Here is a 22,231-nt window from a genome sequence, read left to right as displayed (position 1 = left end):
AGATTGATGTGCCCATGCTTAGAAACATAACAAGGCCAACACATCTGAAAAAGAGAAAGCCTTCCTCCCTTCTAAACATTCCTTCAGAAACCTCAGATATATAATAAACAGGAAAATGAACAGCTGTCACAGTGACTTCTGCTTTGAAAAAAAAGTGCACTGCCCAATTCTGTAGCAGAGTACCTTTCATTCATTCAAAGATTTCAAATCCCGGAAAACCATGTGGTCAGATGTTGGACTGTTAGTACAAACTAGGATCACAGTTGTCCAAATGCTCTCTTCAGGTTATTAGGGAGTTAGCCAGCAGGGAATATAAGACAACATCTTTTAAGACCTAAAGGGCTACAATAAATAAAATCACGCTTAATACTGAGAATATACTCCAGAGCTGTACAGAACTACTGACCTGAAAAGAGGATTCAACAAAAACCCAAAGGAACAAAGAGTAAAACTTAGGAAAATCCACATACCCTGAATTGCTGAGAAACTTCTGGTCTAGACATTTTAGCCAAGGATGAATAAAAAATAATATTAATAAAAATAATGTATGGATCCAGAAAACAAGTCATCTGTAACTCTTTAAAGAGAATGTCAAAACAAAACAATTGATTGAAAAGAGAGGGCTATCCTAAATTCAGCCAGAATTAAAAGGTAGAACACCACTGATGGAGGAAATAAGTTGGTTTCCTTGGGGAACTGTGCAGAAAGAAAGTAGCTTCAACTCAAGGAAGAGCACAGCTGAAACAGAATATGAGTCACAAATGAGTAAATCCTTTTTCACTTTGGTTGTTTGGACTTAGCTGTTCTGGAGAACCAAGGTTAAAATAGGCTGGATTAAAAGAAGTAGAGTTAGAATTTCAACAATTTATCTCTATTACCACTCTCATTTCTGGAAAAAAAAAAGAAAGAAAGAAAAAGCTAATATTTCCATACCCTCTGTTCCCTGCTTCTCTAAACTGGCATTTGTGCAATACCATCCTGCCTGAGTGTTCACCATCTGTAGGACCTAGACTATCAATCCAGGAAACATACAGATGAGGCCTGGGAGAACTAAGGTCTACCTGGAGAGTAATTTATACACAAGTAAAATAAAAAACTATGTTTAACATGTAAGTAGTCAAGAGGTCTTACACAGTGAATACAAAATAGCATATCAGTAATCTATGACAAAGAGTCAGAATAAAATTGTACAATGTTAAAATTAAAAAGCTCAAATCCAAACTGTAACATTAAAAAAGGACTAGAAAGGTAAAATGACTTTAGATCACATAAGTTAGTGACAGAACCAGCTCTACTAACTTTTCCTGTGTTTATTATTTGCATCTTTCAAGCTAAGCCAGATGTCAGTATCCTTTTTCATAGTTTTTTTTTTTAATTGAAGTAAAGTTGATTATCCTTTTGGAAGTAAAGTCAGCTGACATTTCTAATCATTGCTTCTTTTTGAAGGTAATTTGCCCCTTACAGCTCTGGCTCTTTTTAAGATTTCCTCTTTGACTTTGAGTGTCAATGGTTTTACAATGATACGACTATGTACAGCTTTACTTGTAGTTATCTCATTTCTGACCCACAGAGATCATGGAATCTGTAGCTTAATCTCTTTCACGTGTTGTAAATTTTCAGCCACATCTCTTCATTCTTTCTGCGTCATTCTTTCTTTCCTCTCCTGGAAATCCAGTTGGATTTAAGTTTTATCTTTTCTACCAAATCCCATGGGTCATTTATGCTCTTTTCTGTATTGTTCATCCATTCCTCCATTCTTCTTTTTGGATATATTATGCTGATCTATCTCTCAATCTATTAATTCTCTCTTTAACTGTATACAAGCTGTTACTTAATCCATCTGTTGATGGTTTTTTCTAATTTATTTGTTTGTTTATCTTAGTTATATTTTTCAGTTTCTGTAATTTTCATTTTTTGTCTTTTTTGTTTGGTTTTTTTTAGAGTTTTCAATTGTCAAAATTCTCAATCTTTTAATTTCTTTTTTCTTTTTTTTTTTTTTTTTTTGCTGTACGCGGGCCTCTCACTGTTGTGGCCTCTCCCATTGCGGAGCACAGGCTCCAGACGTGCAGGCTCAGCGGCCATGGCTCACGGGCCCAGCCACTCCACGGCATGTGGGATCTTCCCGGACCGGGGCACAAACCCGTATCCCCTGCATCGGCAGGCAGACTCTCAACCACTGCGCCACCAGGGAAGCCCTCAATCTTTTCATTTCTTGAACAGGTTAATCATAGTTATTTTATAATCTCCTACTTGTTTCTCTTGTCTGTTTTTTCCCTTGGTTTTCAGTCAACTCTTGTATTTTCTTATGCCTGAGTATTTTTTTATCATGTGATAGACATTGTATATGAAAACTGTAGAGCTATTTAAAGCTCTGGATGATGAACATCTTCCTTCAGAAGGGTTTTGGGTTTGCTTCTATCAGGAAGTCAGGCTACGGTCACTAGGAAACCCTATGTACCTTAATTCATTAGAACTGAGATGATTCAAAGCTGGGCTTCTGTCCCCATCAGCACTGGTCAATTTTCAATTTATCACTGCTCTGATTTTCAATTCACCATTTTTCCTAGGCTATCACTCTTTGGGGTCTCAATCAAAAGCTGGAGGGTTCCTGAACTCCAATTTTGGTCTCTCTAGCCTCTTTGAGTCTACAGATAGTTCTAATCTTATCTGCTTCTAAGCCACCTCTTTTGAAATCAGCTACTGCCTTGACAGAGAAAGAGTCCCAAATGTAGGACTCTTCCTTCTGGACTTCTATTTTTGCCAGATCTTGACTATAAAATTCCTCACTGCCTTGGTAGTTCTCTGATGGTTTCATAATATTATTTTTTACAATTTTTTTGCCTTTCCAGTTGATCTGAATGGGAGAGTTGATCCAAAATAATCTTATCTACCAATGCCAGAAGCAGAACTTGCCTGCATCCTTTTCATGTGGGCTTATTTGCTAACAAATCCTGAGCTGTAACTAAAAGCTGATTAAGAAGATGAATTTTCACACACACATGCACACACACAATATCACTGCTAACAACAACAAAGAACTCACCATGGAACATATGGGAAAATATTGCAGAACAACAGAAATGATACATTACCCCCAAAATCTAGGAGGAATAACAGATGTTAGAAAATTGATCATTTCAGAAATAAGATAAAAAGTTAGACAAACTATTTGGCAACCTCATTTTAAAACTCTCAAAAGATGTATCATAAGCCATTGAACAGATGAACAGGCTAATACATAAAGACCAAAAAACTGAACTGTAAAAGGTAAATGAGTGAGATGAAGATTTCTTTTAATCACTCCTACAAACATCATGGCAAAAACAGATCCTCCACCTAAGATACAAAACTAGACATGTAATAAAATTAGAACCTACACTTAAAGTAGCAATAATACAACAGACATGGCACAAAATCTATTCATGATGTACAAAACCAATTTGATAACTCCTAAAATACAAAAACCAAAAGATAAAATTTGTTTTAAACTCTTTAGGATTATAACTTCTAATTAGGTGCAAAGGCAAACCAAACTCGAAATTACACAAAAACAAAACAACACTAATAAAATTCAATTTAATATTAATTTATAATACTATGATGGATAATGCTATTTTGCTGAAACTAAATCAGTGTTCCACACAGACTGTGGTACTGACTGCAATGGTGCAGATTCTAAAAGTTTATCATGAATACCTCACCACATACCAAGTGTTGATTCCATTTCCCCCACTTTCCTCTATATAAACTACCACAAAACCAGCATCATGGAACATGTTATAACATATTTTCACCTCAACTTGATATAAATGTACCATTTACATATTAGGTCTATTCTTTTATCTCTGTTCATTTGACATTAGACTAAAACAAACGAAGCATTACTATAATGTACCAGTAAGAATGAAAATAAAACTTGGGCACTGAAATTGAATGGCAATACTTGTTTGCAAGGTAGTTTATCCAAATTGTTAAGACATGCTTTTAAACACAGAAGTCAAGTGGGAAATCTCTCTATAGCCAAAGATGAAATAATTTGGGCATCGATAAAAATATTAACTACAATGGAATAAAGCAGTTGAAACATGAATAAATTTGTGAGTTAATGATACTCAAGGAGAAAAAAATAGTCACCGGTCACCAGCAGAGAATGTCAGGGAAATAACTCATTATTTTGGAAACTAGTAAATAAATTAAAAAAATTTTAAACATATAAGCTTTTAGATTAACATTAACATAGCAAATTTTAAAATCCTCATAGAGATCTCTGAAAGCCCTGTGACATCTCTATTTGAAAGTCTGATTTGAGACAAAATATAAGTCAAGCTTAGAGAATCGAAAAATACATACAACTCTGAAAAACTGACTATACTGCACACCAAATCTATGAAAAGAGATCACCTAGGCAGCAATGGGTCCTCCATATAAGAAGTGTGATCATTAAAAACATCATGATTCACAAGGACCAGAGGAAAGCCTAGCAGTACCTTCCTCAGTTCTACTCCTTTTGTTTCTGTTCCTGTTGACATATTTCACACCCTAATATTTTATTTTGAGGATGAAATAAGATAATGTATGTGAAATAATTAGAGCAATGCCTAGGGAAGATTAGTTTGTTGAGTAAATGGTAGTTTTTACTGTGATGACTACACACAATGAATATAAGAGCAAAAGTAAATGAAGAAATGGGATGTTTTAATCTGGAGAAGCTCTTTAGAAGAATGTCATTCCCTAAAAATGACTTCACTGAATTCTTCTAGTTGTATATCTACAGGCTCTTAAACAGCAAAAATATCAATATTCTAACTATCAGCTATTTCTTTTTAACCCCACATCTAACTCCTCCATAATACAATTCAAATTTCATTCCAGCATTATCACTTTTCATTTCCTTGCCACACTTGCACCTTTTTGACCAATTCCTTTATTATTATTATTATTATTATTATTATTTATTCTTGTAAAATAGCATGCAGGTTTATCATTGGGAGGCAAGGAGGTATCACAACTATGATTTTCACTGTCTGCGACCCATCAGCAAGACTTCAAAAGCAGCAATTTGTTATTTATACAATAATGTGTGGACTGAAGAGCCAGCAGTAAAGTTTGTCCTTTTTGCAGTTACTCATCGTTAATATACTGTTGTGTTAGCTGAAATGTGAATTGTGTTGTTTGGGGACTGGTGTTATTTGACCAAATAGGGGTAATGAAATTCATGCACATCGAAACCATGCAACAAGGACCAACTGTCTTTACTTTTCAGCATTCGGAGAGGTTTTATAGCTGTATTCAGTGGAAGAGTATGCTAAACTCCACCTCGCCTGGGACCAGAACTCTGGTTTGTTTGTTTAAGTAAAAAAATATTGACTTTCCAAAATTCATTAATAGCAAGCTTCTTGACCAGTTTCTGGAAAGGTAAGGTTACAAGCAACTGTAAACAACTAAGAAACTAGGCACCAACTTCACACACACTGTCAAAAATGCCTAAGAAATAAATCATATTCAGTAAAATTTGACTTCAATAAGATGAGATGAAAAAAGGCAAAGAACCACATGGGTAAACTTCATTGGTCAATTTACAGTTACTGATACTAATAACCAGTGTATCTCACGTATTCACATTCTCAACAAAACTATTCACATCCTTGACTAAGCTCACTGTGAGAAAGAGAAAAATATATCACACTAAAACTAGTCACTTAGGAAATTCTTAAAAGATATCTACCATTACTTCCACAAAGAGACCAAAATAAAAATAAAGTAGGAACAGTGATTACTCACACATAAATACAGTAGCTACCAAATATTCAAATAATTAGCTTACATACAAATGAAAAACACAACTTTAAAAAAAAAAACCTTGATAAAAATTCTAAATGCTGCAATTCAAAGTCAGCTTAAATTCTGGAAACCATTAAAGATCCTATTTAGTTTCTCCAGATACTTTCTTACTCCAAAGTATCCCTTATTTTCATACTAAGAAAATATATCCCCTAACATAACACAGATTATACAGAAATGCATGCAAAGTATAGGTAACTGCATTCACTTAGCTGCATAGTTGAGCAGAAATTGGAAACATCTGAATATTTCATCTAACCATTTAGTTTTGTTTTCACCTGACAGTAAAGACTCAGTATTTAGCAAACATTCACAATGTATATAGCACTGGTGACTATGAAGACAGTTTGTGTAGTAAGTTTAGATATACCTATAATGTTGACATTAGAAACAAAAAAAAAATTAAAGTACTTTGATTTACAAATCTTAGGGGTCAACTTGGCAAAATCCAGGGCAAGAGTAGAGGCAGAAAAGAGGTCATTTTAAAAAGTTTGTCCTGGGTAATAACGTCAACCATAGGCACATTGATTAAGTGCTTTCTGCTTGACTTTCCTTCACTGCCTGTTTCTCCACAGAATGCCAAGCTTGATCTGGCAATACACTGCAAAATAGATTGGTTGTAGAGTTAATTTTATCAGCTCTATTTTGGCTCCTTACAGTCTATTAAAACTAGAACAAAGAGAAGGAGGAAGACAAAAAAGGAGGTAGAAGAGGTGGAGGAGGGGAGTTTTATAAAATTAGAGTGCAAATTTACGGTTTGCATACTTTTCTGGTCCCACCATCTGTTGCTGGAATGTATTTTTTAAATGGTTGCTGCTATCTTATTTTTTATTTACCAGAAAGATCATTAGCTCTGACTGCTATCCCTAACCTCTCTCCATAGGCTGATTTATGGAAATATAAGTCTATACTAATAGTTCTGAAATTTAGAAATTCCCTTTCAAATGATACATCATATTTATTTATGTGACTATTTTATTTTTAAATGAGATCTCATATATTCAAAGCCCACATAGCATACATACTCTAACAATTTTTAAAATTTTTTAAAGTATTTCCATATAATATTCTGAATGTTACTAAATGAGCATACATGGGGGCTTCCCTGGTGGCCCAGTGGCTAAGACTCTGAGCTCCCAATGCAGGGGGGCTGGGTTCGATCCCTTGTCAGGGAACTAGATCCCACATGCTGCAACTAAGAGTCAGCATGCCATAACTAAAGATCCTGCATGCCTCAACTAAGACCAAGTGCAGCCAAATAAATAAATAATTTTTTTTTAAAAAAAATGAGCATGCATGGAAAATGGAGTGTGCTTTTAATAGTACATTATTGTATTTTGGGTGGACAGACAATATAATCATGAACATAAGGGGGGAAAAGCAGCATTATGTATGCCGTCTAATTTGGCATATACTTTGAAGTCAAAACAATCAGATACACCTATCACTGTGAACGTTACAACATATTATGTTGTTTATACTCACAATAATACACAAAAGAAACTGAAGTTAGGCCCAGTGAATTCAAGGAAAGGAAAGGAAGAATACTCAGTGCCTATAATGTACCAAGTACTTAGTGTCTATAATGTACCAAGTACTTAATCTATATTAAGAACATAGCAAATACTTGAAGATAGGGATTGCTGGATGAATTAAAGAAGTAACAAGAACATAAATGTTTAGCAAGTGTCTAAAACAGCGTGACTACTTCAATAAATGTAATAATAACATGTTATTAATTATTATTAATTATGTTAATAACATTTGTTATTAATAACAAATGTTAATAATAACATAATAAGGCATATATAATTATGTTCATTTTTCAGATGATTAAATTCAAGTTCAGAAAGGTTTAATAACTTGCCCAAAATCATTGAAATGGTTTCTAGTGGAAAAAAATCAGGATTCAATTTTAAGTCTGACTCCAAAGTCTACATTTTTCCACTAGCCTCAAAGCAAAATTCTGTAAAAATTATTCTCCTGTCTAGTAGTTTCATGAGAAACTTGGCAATAAAATTTTAAACATGAGACTCTAAGAACCTAATTCCTAAGATCTGAAATATATTTACAAAAAAAGTTCCTAACAGAATTCAGTTGTTCCATTGTAATTTCTTACCCATACATTCTCACTACTTAGCACTGAAGTTGTTAAAAGATGGAACAGTTCTCACCTTTAGGACAATTAGTAGAACTCAGCCATAGAGAAAGGGATGGGTGCCTTCAGCTCTGGGATATTACAAGTGGCTTGTGCCTGGCTCCAAACCATTAACATTAAGCTTCTGGGCTGTCACTATGTATATCTGACAACTGAAATCCATTGAAAAGAAGAAAAAACCTGGACTTTGTTATTTAACATTCAAATTCTTCCAAAGTTCATATACGCCAGATGGTAACGTCCTATTACTCCCAAAGGGAAATTTTAATCAGAGTACTTAATCAGAAGAAAACTTACCTATTAATGCAAGTCTCTAAGCTCTAATTTGATTTTACTATATTTTAACCACTCTTTACCTTAAAAATGTACTTAATGAATCTGCTGATTTGAATCAAAAGAACTGTATCTTTCCTTTATACCAAATATTAACTACTTTAGCCTCATCAGCTGCAGTCCAAATTTCCACTGCAGAAGGTATTAACTTTTTATGTTGAATATTCTTTCTTGAGGGCATTCCACTTTTATGGCATTAACATAAAAACAGACCTGTTCTCTCATGAATAGGAACACACAGCTCTAGATATGTTCTAAACATGAAGCTAATCAGTTGCACTATTTAACATAAGAGTATATGTTCCAAATATTCCCAGTAAACTTTCATATAAAACCAACCCCACAGGTCCTCTTTGGACCAAATGTTCTCAGACCTCCCAAGAAATTTACAGCATGAGAAATAATGCAGGATGACACTTACTTAAGGTCATGAAGTTCATTAAGACCAAAGATCCTAAGTCATACTATCCAACTTAATATGGCTGATTGGTTGGGCTGGCTACAAGAAAGGCTTGTAAAAAAAAAAAAAAAAAAATCAGTGGTTGTTACTTAGGAAGAAGGGGGAAACCAGTGCTGGTGTAGGCAACCTGCAGAATCCACCACACTGCCTTAAGTGGCAGCTAGAACAGCCAACTTTGGCAAGCCTTCAATGCCAATCCTAGCTCAGCATCAGATTTCTTCCCATTCTGTTTCTGTATTTGTTCCATCTAACTTTCATTCTGGACATTGCACCAGCTGTAACATTAATGACTTGTGTGACAATGGGCTTTGGTTTTTCAATCAGTTAAGATAATCTCCAGAATCTAGTTTATAAATGTAAATTATATAACCCTTCAAACTTTTAATTCAAAATCCCAATTTTCAGAAAAATTAAATTCATATCATCATTAAAATGTGAGCAAGCACAGCTCAATGATGTGAATGAATCCTGATGCTGGGTTTTGGGATAATATCCTATCCTTGGCTCTGTCACTGACTAACTGTGAGACTGTGGGCAAGCTAGTACCCATTCTGTGCCTTAGTCTTTTTATCTTGTAAATGAGGATAATAATAGTATCTACCTAATAGGACTGTTGAGAGAATTAAATGAGTTACCACACAAAAAACAAAAAGGTACCTGTAAACTAAGCTTATGAAGATATTCCCAAAGAGAATATGAAAAGGTAGATGCTACTTCTCTATGAAACACCACACACCCCATTGCTGATCCTCTAACACTGCTCAACTCCTCACAGAGAGAGGCCTTCACATATTATAAGCAAATAAATAAATTTAGAGTTGGAATAAAGATTCAAGAAAACAACAGTGAAATTATGTACATTTCAAGAAAAGGTAGTCAAAAAAGTGACTCATCATGACTCCTGACCCTTATAAAACCAACAGGAATAATTCTCACAATTCTCTTGTTAGGGCAGATTGTCTCAGGAGGAAAGCATTGCACTGAATATTTACATAGCTCCTCACTCACTGGCGAATTATGTTCAGAAAACTGAACCTCCATAAAATAAATATGGAAGTTCATACACAGTTGACCCTTGAACAACATGGGTTTGAACTGCACTGTTCACCTGTGTTTTTTTTCAGTAGTCAATACCACAGTACTACATGATCCAAGGTTCGTTGAATCCATGAACACAGAATCACAGATACAGAGGAACTGCAGAGAGGGAGGAACCTCAGATACCAAGGGCCAACTATAAGTTATACACAAATTTTCAACTGTGTGGCAGGCCAGAGCTCCAAATCCCATGTTGTTCAAAGGTAAACTGTGTATCACTTGTATCCATTTCCTGAGGTTTAGTATTAGTATCATTTATAAAATCTAAGTTAAAAATAAAAGTTCTTGAGATACCCTCATCCACCAGAGAGCAGACAGCAGAAGCAAGAAGAACTACAATCCTGCAGCCTGTGGAACAAAAACCACATTCACAGAAAGATAGACAAGATTAAAACGAAGAGGGCTACGTAACAGATGAAGGAACAAGATAAAACCCCAGAAAAACAACTAAATGAAGTGGAGATACGCAACCTTACAGAAAAAGAATTCAGAACAATGATAGTGAAGATGATCCAGGACTTCGGAAAAACAATGGAGGCAAAGATCAAGAAGATACAAAAAATGTTTAACAAAGATCTAGAAAAATTAAAGAACAAACAGAGATGAACAATACAATAACTGAAATGAAAACTACACTAGAAGGAATCAATAGCAGAATAACTGAGGCAGAAGAACGGATAAGTGAACTGGAAGACAGAATGGTAGAATTCACTGCTGCAGAACAGAATAAAGAAAAAAGAATGAAAAGAAATGAAGACAGCCTAAGAGACCTCTGGGACAACATTAAATGCAACAACATTTGCATCATAGGGGTCCCAGAAGGAGGAGAGAGAGAGAGAGGACCAGAGAAAATATTTGCAGAGATTATAGTCAAAAACCTCCATAACATGGGAAAGGAAATAGCCACCCAAGTCCAGGAAGCACAGAGAGTCCCATACAGGATAAAGCCAAGGAGAAACATGCCGAGACACATAGTAATCAAATTGGCAAAAATTAAAGACAAAGAAAAATTATTGAAAGCAACAAGGGAAAAACAACAAATAACATACAAGGGAACTCCCATAAGGTTAACAGCTAACTTCTCAGCAGAAACTCTACAAGCCAGAAGAGAGTGGCATGATATACTTAAAGTGATGAAAGGGAAGAACATACAACCAAGACTACTCTACCCGGCAAGGATCTCATTCAGATTCGATAGAGAAATCAAAAGCTTTACAGACAAGCAAAAGCTAAGAGAATTCAGCACCACCAAACCAGCTCTACAACAAATGTTAAAGGAACTTCTCTAAGTGGGTAACACAAGAGAAGAAAAGGACCTACAAAAACAAACCCAAAACAATTAAGAAAATGGTCACAGAACTTACATATCGATAATTACCTTAAACATGAATGGAGTAAATGCTCCAACCAAAAGACACAGGCTTGCTGAATGGATACAAAAACAAGACCCATATATATGCTGTCTACAAGAGACCCACTTCAAATCTAGGGACACATACAGGGGATGGAAAAAGATATTCCATGCAAATGGAAATCAAAAGAAAGCTGGAGTAGGAATACTCATATCAGATAAAATAGACTTTAAGATAAAGAATGTTACAAGAGACAAGGAAGGACACTACATAATGATCAAGGGATCAATCCAAGAAGAAGATATAACAATTATAAATATATATGCACCCAACATAGGAGCACCTCAATACATAAGGCATTTTCTAACAGCTGTAAAAGAGGAAATCGACAGTAACACAATAATAGTGGGGGACTTTAACACCTCACTTACACCAATGGACAGATCATTCAAAAGGAAAATAAATAAAGAAACAGAAGCTTGAAATGACACAACAGACAAGATAGATTTAACTGATATTTATAGGACATTCCATTCAAAAACAGCAGATTACACTTTCTTCTCAAGTGCGCACAGAACATTCTCCAGGATAGATCACATCTTGGGTCACAAATCAAGCTTCAATAAATTTAATAAAATTGAACTCATATCAAGCATCTTTTCTGACCACAGCACTATGAGAGTAGAAATCAATTACACGGGAAAAAACATAAAAAACACAAACACATGGAGGCTAAACACTACGTTACTAAATAACCAAGAGATCACTGAAGAAATCAGAGAGGAAATCAAAAAATACGTAGAGACAAATGACAATGAAAACACGACAATCCAAAACCTATGGGATGCAGCAAAAGCAGTTCTAAGAGGGGAGTTTACACCTATACAAGTTTACCTCAAGAAACAAGAAAAATCTCAAATAAACTATCTAAACTTACACCTAAAGTAATTAGAGAAAGAAGAACAAACAAAACCCAAAGTTAGCAAAAGGAAAGAAATCATAAAGATCAGATCAGAAATAAATGAAATAGAAACAAAGAAAACAATAGCAAAGATCAATAAAACTAAAAGCTGGTTCTTTCAGAAGGTAAACAAAATTGATAAGCCATTAGCCAGACTCATCAAGAAAAAAAGGGAGAAGACTCAAATCAACAGAATTAGAAATGAAAAAGGAGAAGAAACAACTGACACTGCAGAAACACAAAGGATCATGAGAGATTACTACAAGCAACTCTATGCCAATAAAATGGACAACCTGGAAGAAATGGACAAATTCTTAGAAAAGTACAACCTTCTGAGACTGAACCAAGAAGAAACAGAAAATATAAACAGACCAAACAGAAGCACTGAAATTAAGACTGTGACTAAAATCTTCCAACGAACAAAAGCCCAGGACCAGATGGCTTTCACAGGCAAATTCTATCAAACATTTAGTGAAGAGCTAACACCTATCCTTCTCAAACTCTTCCAAAATATAGCAGAGGGAGGAAAACTCCCCAACTCATTCTACAAGGCCACCATCACCCTGATACCAAAACCTGACAAAGATACTACAAAATAAGAAAATTACAGACCAATAGCACTCATGAATATAGATGCAAAAATCCTCAAAAAAATATTAGCAAACAGAATCCAACAACATATTAAAAGGATCATACACCATGATCAAGTGGGATTTATCCCAGGGATGCAAGGATTCTTCAATATATGCAAATCAATCAATGTGATACACCATATTAACAAATTGAAGAATAAAAACCATATGATCATCTCAATAGATGCAGAAAAAGCTTTTGACAAAATTCAACACCCATTTATGATAAAAACTCTCCAGAAAGTGGGCACAGACGGAACCTACTTCAACATAATAAAGGCCATATACGACAAACCCACAGCAAACATCATTCTCAATGGTGAAAAACTTAAAGCATTCCCTCTAAGATCAGGAACACGACAAGGATGTCCACTCTCACCGCTATTATTCAACATAGTTTTGGAAGTGCTAGCCATGGCAATCAGAGAAGAAAAAGAAATAAAAGGAATACAAATTGGAAAAGAAGAAGTAAACCTGTCACTGTTTACAGATGACATGATACTATACATAGAGAATCCTAAAGATGCCACCAGAAAACTACTACAGCTAATCAATGAATTTGGTAAAGTTGCAGGATACAAAATTAATGCACAGAAATCTCTTGCATTCCTACACACTAATGATGAAAAATCTGAAAGTGAAATTAAGGGAACACTCCCATTTACCACTGCAACAAAAAGAATAAAATACCTAGGAATAAATCTTCCTAGGGAGACAAAAGACCTGTATGCAGAAAACTATAAGACACTGATGAAAGAAATTAAAGATGATACCAACAGATGGAGAGACATGCCATGTTCTTGAATTGGAAGAATCAATATTGTGAAAATGACTCTACTACCCAAAGCAATCTACAGATTCAATGCAATCCCTATCAAACTACCAATGGCATTTTTTATGGAACTAGAACAAAAAAATCTTAAAATTTGTATGGAGACACAAAAGACCCCGAATAGCCAAAGCAGTCTTGAGGGAAAAAACAGAGCTGGAGGAATCAGACTCCCTGACTTCAGACTATACTACAAAGCTACAGTAATCAAGACAATATGGTACTGGCACAAAAACAGAAACATAGATCAATGGAACAAGATAAAAAGCCCAGAGGTAAACCCACGCACCTATGGTCAACTAATCTATGACAAAGGAGGCAAGGATATACAATGGAGAAAAGACAGTCTCTTCAACAAGTGGTGCTGGGGAAACTGGACAGCTACATGTAAAAGTATGAAATTAGAATACTCCCTAACACCATACACAAAAATAAACTCAAAATGGATTAGAGACCTAAATGTAAGTCTGGACACTATAAAACTCTTGGAGGAAAACAGAGGAAGAGCACTCTTTTACATAAATCACAGCAAGATCTTTTTTGATCCACCTCCTAGAGTAATGGAAATAAAAACAAAAATAAACAAATGGGACCTAGTGAACTTCAAAGCTTTTGCCCAGCAAAGGAAACTATAAACATGATGAAAAGACAACCCTCAGAATGGGAGAAAATATTTGCAAACGAATCAACAAAGGATTAATCTCCAAAATATATAAACAGCTCATGCAGCTCAATATTAAAAAAAACAAGCAACCCAATCCAAAAATGGGCAGAAGACCTAAATAGACAGTTCTCCAAAGAAGACATACATATGGCCAAGAAGCACATGAAAAGCTGCTCAACATCACTAATTATTAGAGAAATGCAAATCAAAATGACAATTAGGTATCACCTCACACCAGTTAGAATGGGCTTCATCAGAAAATCTACAAACAATAAATGCTGGAGAGGGTGTGGAGAAAAGGGAACCCTCTTGCACTGTTGGTGGGAATGTAAACTGATACAGCCACTATGGAGAACAGTATGGAGGTTCCTTAAAAAACTAAAATAGAATTACCATATGATCCAGCAATCCCACTACTGGGCATATACCCAGAGAAAACCACAATTCAAAAAGACACATGTATCCCAGTGTTCACAGAAGCACTACCTACAATAGCCAGGTCATGGAAGCACCCTAAATGCCCATCGACAGACAAATGGATAAAGAAGTTGTGGTACATATATACAATGGAATATTACTCAGCCATAAAAAGGAACGAAATTGGGTCATTTGTTGAGACATGTATGGATCTAGAGACTGTCATACAGAGTGAAGTCAGTCAGAAAGAGAAAAACAAATATCGTATATTAATGCATATATGTGGAACGTAGAAAAATGGTACAGATGAACCGGTTTGCAGGGCAGAAATTGAGACCCCAATGTAGAGACAAACGTATGGACACCAAGGGAGGAAAGCCGCGGGGGTGTGGGGGTGGGGGTGTGATGAATTGGACGATTGGGATTGACATGTATACACTGATGTGTATAAAATTGATGACTAATAAGAACCTGCTGTATAAAAAAATAAATAAAATTCAAAACTTTTAAATAAATAAATAAAAATAATAAAAGTTCTTGTCTTCCCTAGAGCAGAATGGCTGATCCCATTTCCTAGGAAATGTCTTATATTTTAAAAGAGAAATGCTAATTTCAATTAGGCAATGGATATTTAACATGGAGAAATTTTTTTAACAGTTGAACACTGATTAAAATGGATTAATGAAAATTCAATATCCATTCATGATAAAAACTCTTACCAAAGTGGGTATAGGGGGAACATATCTCATAATAATGAAAGCTATTTATGACAAACCCACAGCCAACATAATACTCAACAGTGAAAAGCTGAAAGCCTTCCCACTAAAATCTGGAACACGACAAGGATGCCCTCTCACCACTCCTGTTCAACATAGTATTGGAAGTCCTAGCCACAGCAGCCAGACAAGAAAAAGAAATAAAAGGTATCCAAATTGGAAGGGAAGAGGTAAAATTGTTATTATATGCAGATGACATGATACTATATACAGAAAACCCTAAAGACTCAACGCAAAAACTACTAGAACTGATAAACGAATTCAGCAAGGTAGCAGGATACAAGGTTAGCATACAGAAATCTGTTGCATTTCTTTGCACTAACAATGAAATATCAGAAAAGGCATGTAAACAAACAGTCCCTAACAATCCCTTTTAAAACTGCATCCAAAAACAAGAAAAAGTACTTAGGAATAAACCTGACCAAAGAGGTTTTGAAAGACTTTTATGCTGAGAACTATAAAACATTGATAAAAGAAACTGAAGATGACTCAAAGAAATGTAAAGATATCCCATGCTCTTAGATTGGAAGAATTAATATAGTTAAAATGGTAATATAGCCCAAAGCAATCTACAGATTTAATGCAAACCCCATCAAAATACCCATGACATTTTTCACAGAACTACAACAAATAATCCTAAAATTTATATGGAACCATAAAAGACGCAGAATTGCCAAAGTATCCTGAGGAAAAAGAACAAAGGTTGAGGCATAACCCTCCCAAACTTCAGACAATACTACAAAAAGCTACAGTAATCCAAACAGCATGGTATTGGCACAAAAACATACATATAGATCAATGGAACAGGATAGAGAGCTCAGAAATAAACCCACATACCGACGGTCAATTAATCTACAACAAAGGAAGCAAGAATACATGATGGAGAAAAGACAGTCTCTTCAGCAAGTGGTGTTGGGAAAGCTGGAAAGTCGCATGTAAATCAATGAAGTTAGAACACTCCCTCACACCATACACAAAAATAAACTCAAAATGGCTTAAAGACTTAAGACATGACACCATAAAACTCCTAGAAGAGAACATAGGCAAAACATTCTCCAACATAAATCGTAGCAATGTTTTCTTAGGTCAGTCTCCCATGGCAATAGAAATAAAAGCAAAAAGAAACAAATGGGACCTAATCAAATTTATAAGCTTTTGCACAGCAAAGGAAACCATAAACAAAATGAAAAGACAACCTACGGAATGGGAGAAAATATTTGCAAACAATGCGACAAAGGATTAATTTCCAAAATAAACAAACAGCTCATACAACTCAATAACAACAACAACAACAACAAATCCAATCAAAAAATGGGCAGAAGACCTAAATAGACATTTCTCCAAAGAAGACATACAGATGGTCAATAGGCATATGAAAAGTTGCTCAACATCACTAATTATTAGAGAGATGAAAATCAAAGCTGCAGTATCACCTCACACCAGTCAGAATGGCCATCATTAAAAAGTCTGCAAATAATAAACGTTAATGAGGGTGTGAAGAAAAAGGAACACTCCTACACTGTTGGTGGGAAAGTAAACTGGTGCAGCACTATGGAAAAAGGTATGGATGTTCCTTAAAAAACTAAAAATAGAATTGCCATAAGATCCAGCAATCCCACTCCTGGGCATATCCAGAAAAAACTCTAATTCAAAAAGATGCATGCACCCCAATGTTCATAGCAGCAGTATTTACAATAGCCAAGACATGGAAGCAACCTAAATGTCCATCAACAGATGAATGGATAAAGAAGATGTGGTATATACATATATACAATGGAATACTACTCAGCCATAAAAAATGAAATAACGCCATTTGCAGCAACATTGGATGAACCTAGAGATTATAATACTAAGTGAAGTAAGTCAGAAAGAGGAAGACAAATATTATATGATATCACTTATATGTGGAAACTAAAATATGATACAAATGAACTTATTTACAAAACAGACTCACAGACATAGAAAACTATGGTTACCAAAGGGGAAAGGGGGTAGGTGAGAGATAAATTAGGAATTTGAGATTAGCAGATACAAGCTATTATATATAAAGTAGATAAACAAGGTCCTACTCTATAGCACAGGGAACTATATTCAATGTCCTATAATAAACCATAATGGAAAAGAATATTAAAATATATATGCATGTGTGTATAACTGAATCACTTTGCTGTACACCAGAAACTAACACATTGTAAATCAACTACACCTCAATAAAATAATAATTATAATAACAATAATCTGAAAATGGATTAGCCTGTTACAGGCTGTTGAAAAAAAATAGCAGGTTCTACATCAAGAGAACTTGCATGAGCTGGAGCACAGTCTCCAAAAGAAAGAAACAAATCACTCTCCAGGGTCCCTCCCTAAACAGAACACACAATAATTAAAATTTTTAAAATAGAGGATAATACTATCATGTACTTAGAGGACTTAAAGAATACAAATAGAAAGATTCAGATAAATCACATGATAGTTGGCACATTACATACACTCATTTTTAGGTATGCCCATTTTACTGCTATATTTCGTAACAGTAAGTATTTTAATGCTAAGAAAGCAATTTTCACTGAGCAGCCCATCAGGTTCACTTGTTGTGAGAAATACTCTTTCTGAGTTGCACATCTTCCCATAGATTACAGCAGGTGCCCCCCCAGGTTACTTACAGGTGGTAGGGTGGAAATCATTGCTCTATCAAGGGAGTGTAAATATAAGGCAATGAGTGACATCCCCCTCTGGCATGCTGGGAGCAGAAATCATTGAGAGACAACTACTTTAATAGAACAAGAATTTGAGGAATCTAAGGGGAAGACTCTAGACCAGACAAGGAACAGCCTAAAGTAAAAGGAAAGAATCTTATTTTCCTGTGTCCTATTTTAAATGAGTGGCTCTGCAGTCTAGGTACTTACAACTCAGATGGGAAAGAAATACCTGTTGAGCTTATCTACTTCCCATGTATAAAACTACTCCCCCAGAGCTCAGCATTATTCAATTCTAGGCCTACCAATTCTAGGAGAATACATTCTGTGTTTTAAAAGCTTACCTGTACAGAAGTTTCACTTAATACATAGTTTTATTTCCCAATTGCTCAATTCAAGGGAAATTCATCTAATATTCAACCTGACAAAGTAGGTTTTTCTCTGCTACTAGTTAATAATGTTTTTATTTTTTTACTAATAAATTAAAGAGCAAAGAATTAACTCCCATTATTAATAAGGTAGTTAAATCTAAAGCATTTCATGAGCTACCCAAATATATAAAATCTATGGCCCCATCTGCAAATATACCATAAATCATAAAAATTTGGTAGATACAAGAAAGTCCAAGTTTATTTTCTAAATGAAAGTAGTAAAAAAATCTTATGAGAGAAAATATGTTCCCTGTGCTCAAGCAATTAGCTTCCGATTACAAGCAAATGATGACTATACTTCTGCTTTGTAAAAAGAAAATAACAAATAATCAATTAAACTTGGGGCTTATGTGACAACTCAGTACAGCACAGATATATATAAAACTATCATTATAGCACACATGTAATACTAATCTTATTAGAGTGTATACTCATAATTAGAAACATGAAGGAATAAATTTCTTTGGTTTTCTAAGAGTTTACAGAAGATGAGTTAGCAAATTCCAAAAGAAGGAAATAAGAGACAGAATTAGCAAAATATTAATAAAAAAATATTCATTTTAGGGAATTCTCTGGTGGTCCAGTGGTTAGGACTCCATGCTCTCACTGCCGAGGGCCCGGGGTTCAATCCCTAGTCAGGGAACTAAAATCGCACAAGCCACGTGGCACAGCCAAAAAAAAAAAAGTAAAGCTTTCAAATTCAATAGAATCTAATCTATATAGACTAGCTGGCAAGCCATGTGACAAGCTAAATTTAAACTATAAAATAATAAAGCAGTTGAAAAGCTAAAGCTATTCACAGTGGTTACATCCTTTATCTCACATCCGTACTCCTCAACAACTAAATTTCCAAAAAGGTGGGTAAGAGTAAATGCAAACATATGTAAACATTCTTACGTGTTCTATAGCCCCCGCCTGTCCATTACTATATTCTCGATACTGTCCAAGCATCTGGTCAACTTGCCGCAGGTTCCGACTAGTGTCCTAAAGAAAGAAAGTGGACTTTATTAATTGCTACAAACAATGTTTTCCCCAATCAATCTTAGCGGCATATCAAACAGCTAGGTCACCCATTTGCAAAAGGTACAATTTATATAGTAACTAAGTTGGGTAATATACTTCATAAATATCAAATAAATCTTATTAACAGCACTGACAGAGAAACTCAAATCCATCTGCAATTTACTTGTGTGAAATCTGAAGCACAAAATTTCAATCCTTATCCAAGGTTCCATAATAAGTTGGCAACAAAACCATAAATTGGAAAAGAATCCTCATCGTCAATTTGTGCACCTCAACTAATTCAGACCCTCTTTATAGAAGAGAAATCCTGAGAAAAATCTAGTCGATTGTGTTCATGACAAGCAAATCATTAGGATCAATGTTATTTCAGTTATTACTTTACCTCAAGGACTCCATTAAGAGAAAAGAAAACAAAGTATCCTTTAACTTTTAGCTATAAAATTTGTTTGTAATTACAATAAAAATGGTTTCCACCTAAATATGCTAGGTTTCACCTGAGAGGTAAATGGAGGCATTTCTTTCAAAAATATATACTTACTAATATGTTTTAGTAGTGGGAAAGTACAAGAATTTGTACTGCAAGAATCCAATATTATGTTAATTTAAATAAGTTTAGAAAGAAAAAGGCTCCGGAGTTTTAAATCAAATTACGGTTTCTCCACCAGAAATTAGCCTCTTCTTTTTTTTTTTTTTTTTTTTTTTTTTTTTTTTTTTGCTGTACGCGGGCTTCTCACTGCTGTGGCCTCTCCCGCTGCGGAGCACAGGCTCTGGACGCGCAGGCTCAGCAGCCATGGCTCACGGGCCCAGCCGCTCCGCGGCATGTGGGATCTTCCCGGACTGGGGCACGAACCCACATCCCCTGCATCGGCAGGCAGACTCTCAACCACTGCGCCACCAGGGAAGCCCAGCCTCTTCTTATCTAAGCATACTAACCCAAAGCAATTGAAAGCCAAAATCCATGTTTATCCAGGCAAAACGAAAGTACGAGAGTAAAGGGTAGGAAAAAAAGTCTGAGTTTTCTTTTTGCCCTTCCTCCACCTCTTTTCCAAAGCCCTTTCCTATGGAGGGAATGTAAACTGCTGCCACTCAAACTTCCAAACACTGTCAAAAATTAGCCTCTAAATAAAAATGGCATCTCAGTATCATTCATCCATGAATAATTTACCTACCCAAAATATGAACAACTTCTCTAAAGGCAAATGTCCACAAGAAGGTAAACTATGGTAATAATTCCTATTGGTTTCACTCCCACAGTATTTTATTTGGAAATACTGCCTTATCCCAAAACATTTCCACAACCTATCATATATTTCAAATATAACTTTACTGACTGTGTTAGACAGAATAATGCCCCCAAAGATGTCCAAGTCCTAATCCCTCGAACCTATGTATATGTTTCCTTATATGGCAAAAGGGATTTTGCAGCTATGATTAAGTTAAGGACCTTGAGATGAGGAGATTATCCTGGATTATTGGGTGGACTCAATCACAAGCATCCTTAAAAGTGGAAGAGGGAAGCAGAAGAGTAGTCAGAGTGATATGATGTAAGAAGTACTCAACCCACCCTTCCTGGCTTTGAAGAGGAAGGAAGGGGCTACAAAACAAGGAATGTGGGCAGCCTCTAGAAGCTGGAAAAGGAACAGATATTTCCCTAGGACCTCCAAAAAGGAATACAGCCCTACTGACATCCTGCTTTTAGTCCAATGAAACCAGGGTCAGATTATGACCTACAGAACTGTAAGAAAATAAATTTCTGGGTTTTTCAGACATTAGTTTTGTGCAAATTTGTTACTGTGGCATAAAAAACTAATACACCGACTGAAACCATTTCTTAGCTCAACCTAGTTAAAATCTATTACATGCAACCATTGCTAAACTAACCTGTAAAGTACTTGTTATAGTGTTGACCTTCTCAGTGACATCCACAGTCGGTCGATTTCGAGTTTCCCTGTGTATTGAACTGGCAGCCCATCGACCCAATCGGTCATGAGAGCGGAAGTGGTCTGAATCGTTGGAGGATCCTGCCATTGAGGTGCAAAAATCCTTAAAAATAAATCCAGGTCAAGGTCAATCAAATGGTAAGGAGCACAGAAATAAGAGATTAATTTAACTATTTACTTTTTGATCTTTTAAAGTATTTATTACATTAGCCCTTTGCCACATCATAATTTCTAACACATAGCTTGAAAACACAAGTCATTTCCACATGTAATTCTCCCTCCTTTGTTTTTTCTGGTTTATGAGCAATTACTCAGACATTTACAACTCCAAATAATAATAATCACTTAGTTTTGTGCAATGCTCCTAAATTTTATAAGCTCTTTCACATACAGTATCTCACATAACTCTACCAACAACACTGTAAGGTATATGAGACATATAGATTGGTATCTCTACAATGAAGAAGAAAAAAAAAACACAGATATTCTCTAAGGCTAAAACCTGCAGGTCTCAATATTAGTCTGATGTCCATTCTTTTTTCTTTAATTTATTTATTTTATATTTTTGGCTGCATTGGGTCTTTGTTGCTGCGCACAGGCTTTCTCTAGTTGCAGCGAGC

The 22,231-nt window shown here is 35.3% G+C and overlaps 1 protein-coding gene across 1 annotated transcript in view; it reads right to left on the bottom strand.

The window, feature by feature from the left end:
- The window catches only part of CEP128 (centrosomal protein 128), a gene marked incomplete at its 3' end in the record, with an annotated part of 415,812 nt that extends 394,098 nt beyond the window's left edge, over positions 1 to 21,714 (bottom strand). The window contains exons 1-2 of the mRNA XM_082855117.1: positions 21,553 to 21,714; positions 19,546 to 19,632 (exon numbers count right to left, since the gene is read on the bottom strand). Coding sequence (XP_082711243.1) covers positions 19,546 to 19,632; positions 21,553 to 21,699 — 234 coding nt within the window. The 5' untranslated portion in view covers positions 21,700 to 21,714. The remainder of the gene's footprint in view (positions 1 to 19,545; positions 19,633 to 21,552) is intronic.
- Positions 21,715 to 22,231: the final 517 nt, after the last annotated feature.

The sequence above is a fragment of the Leucopleurus acutus genome (assembly GCF_964270905.1).
Source record: "Leucopleurus acutus genome assembly, chromosome: 1".
In the NCBI taxonomy this organism is placed as follows: Eukaryota; Metazoa; Chordata; class Mammalia; order Artiodactyla; family Delphinidae; genus Leucopleurus; species Leucopleurus acutus.
The sequence above is the reverse complement of the archived record's forward strand: the minus strand, read 5'-3'. Positions and strand labels throughout refer to the sequence as shown.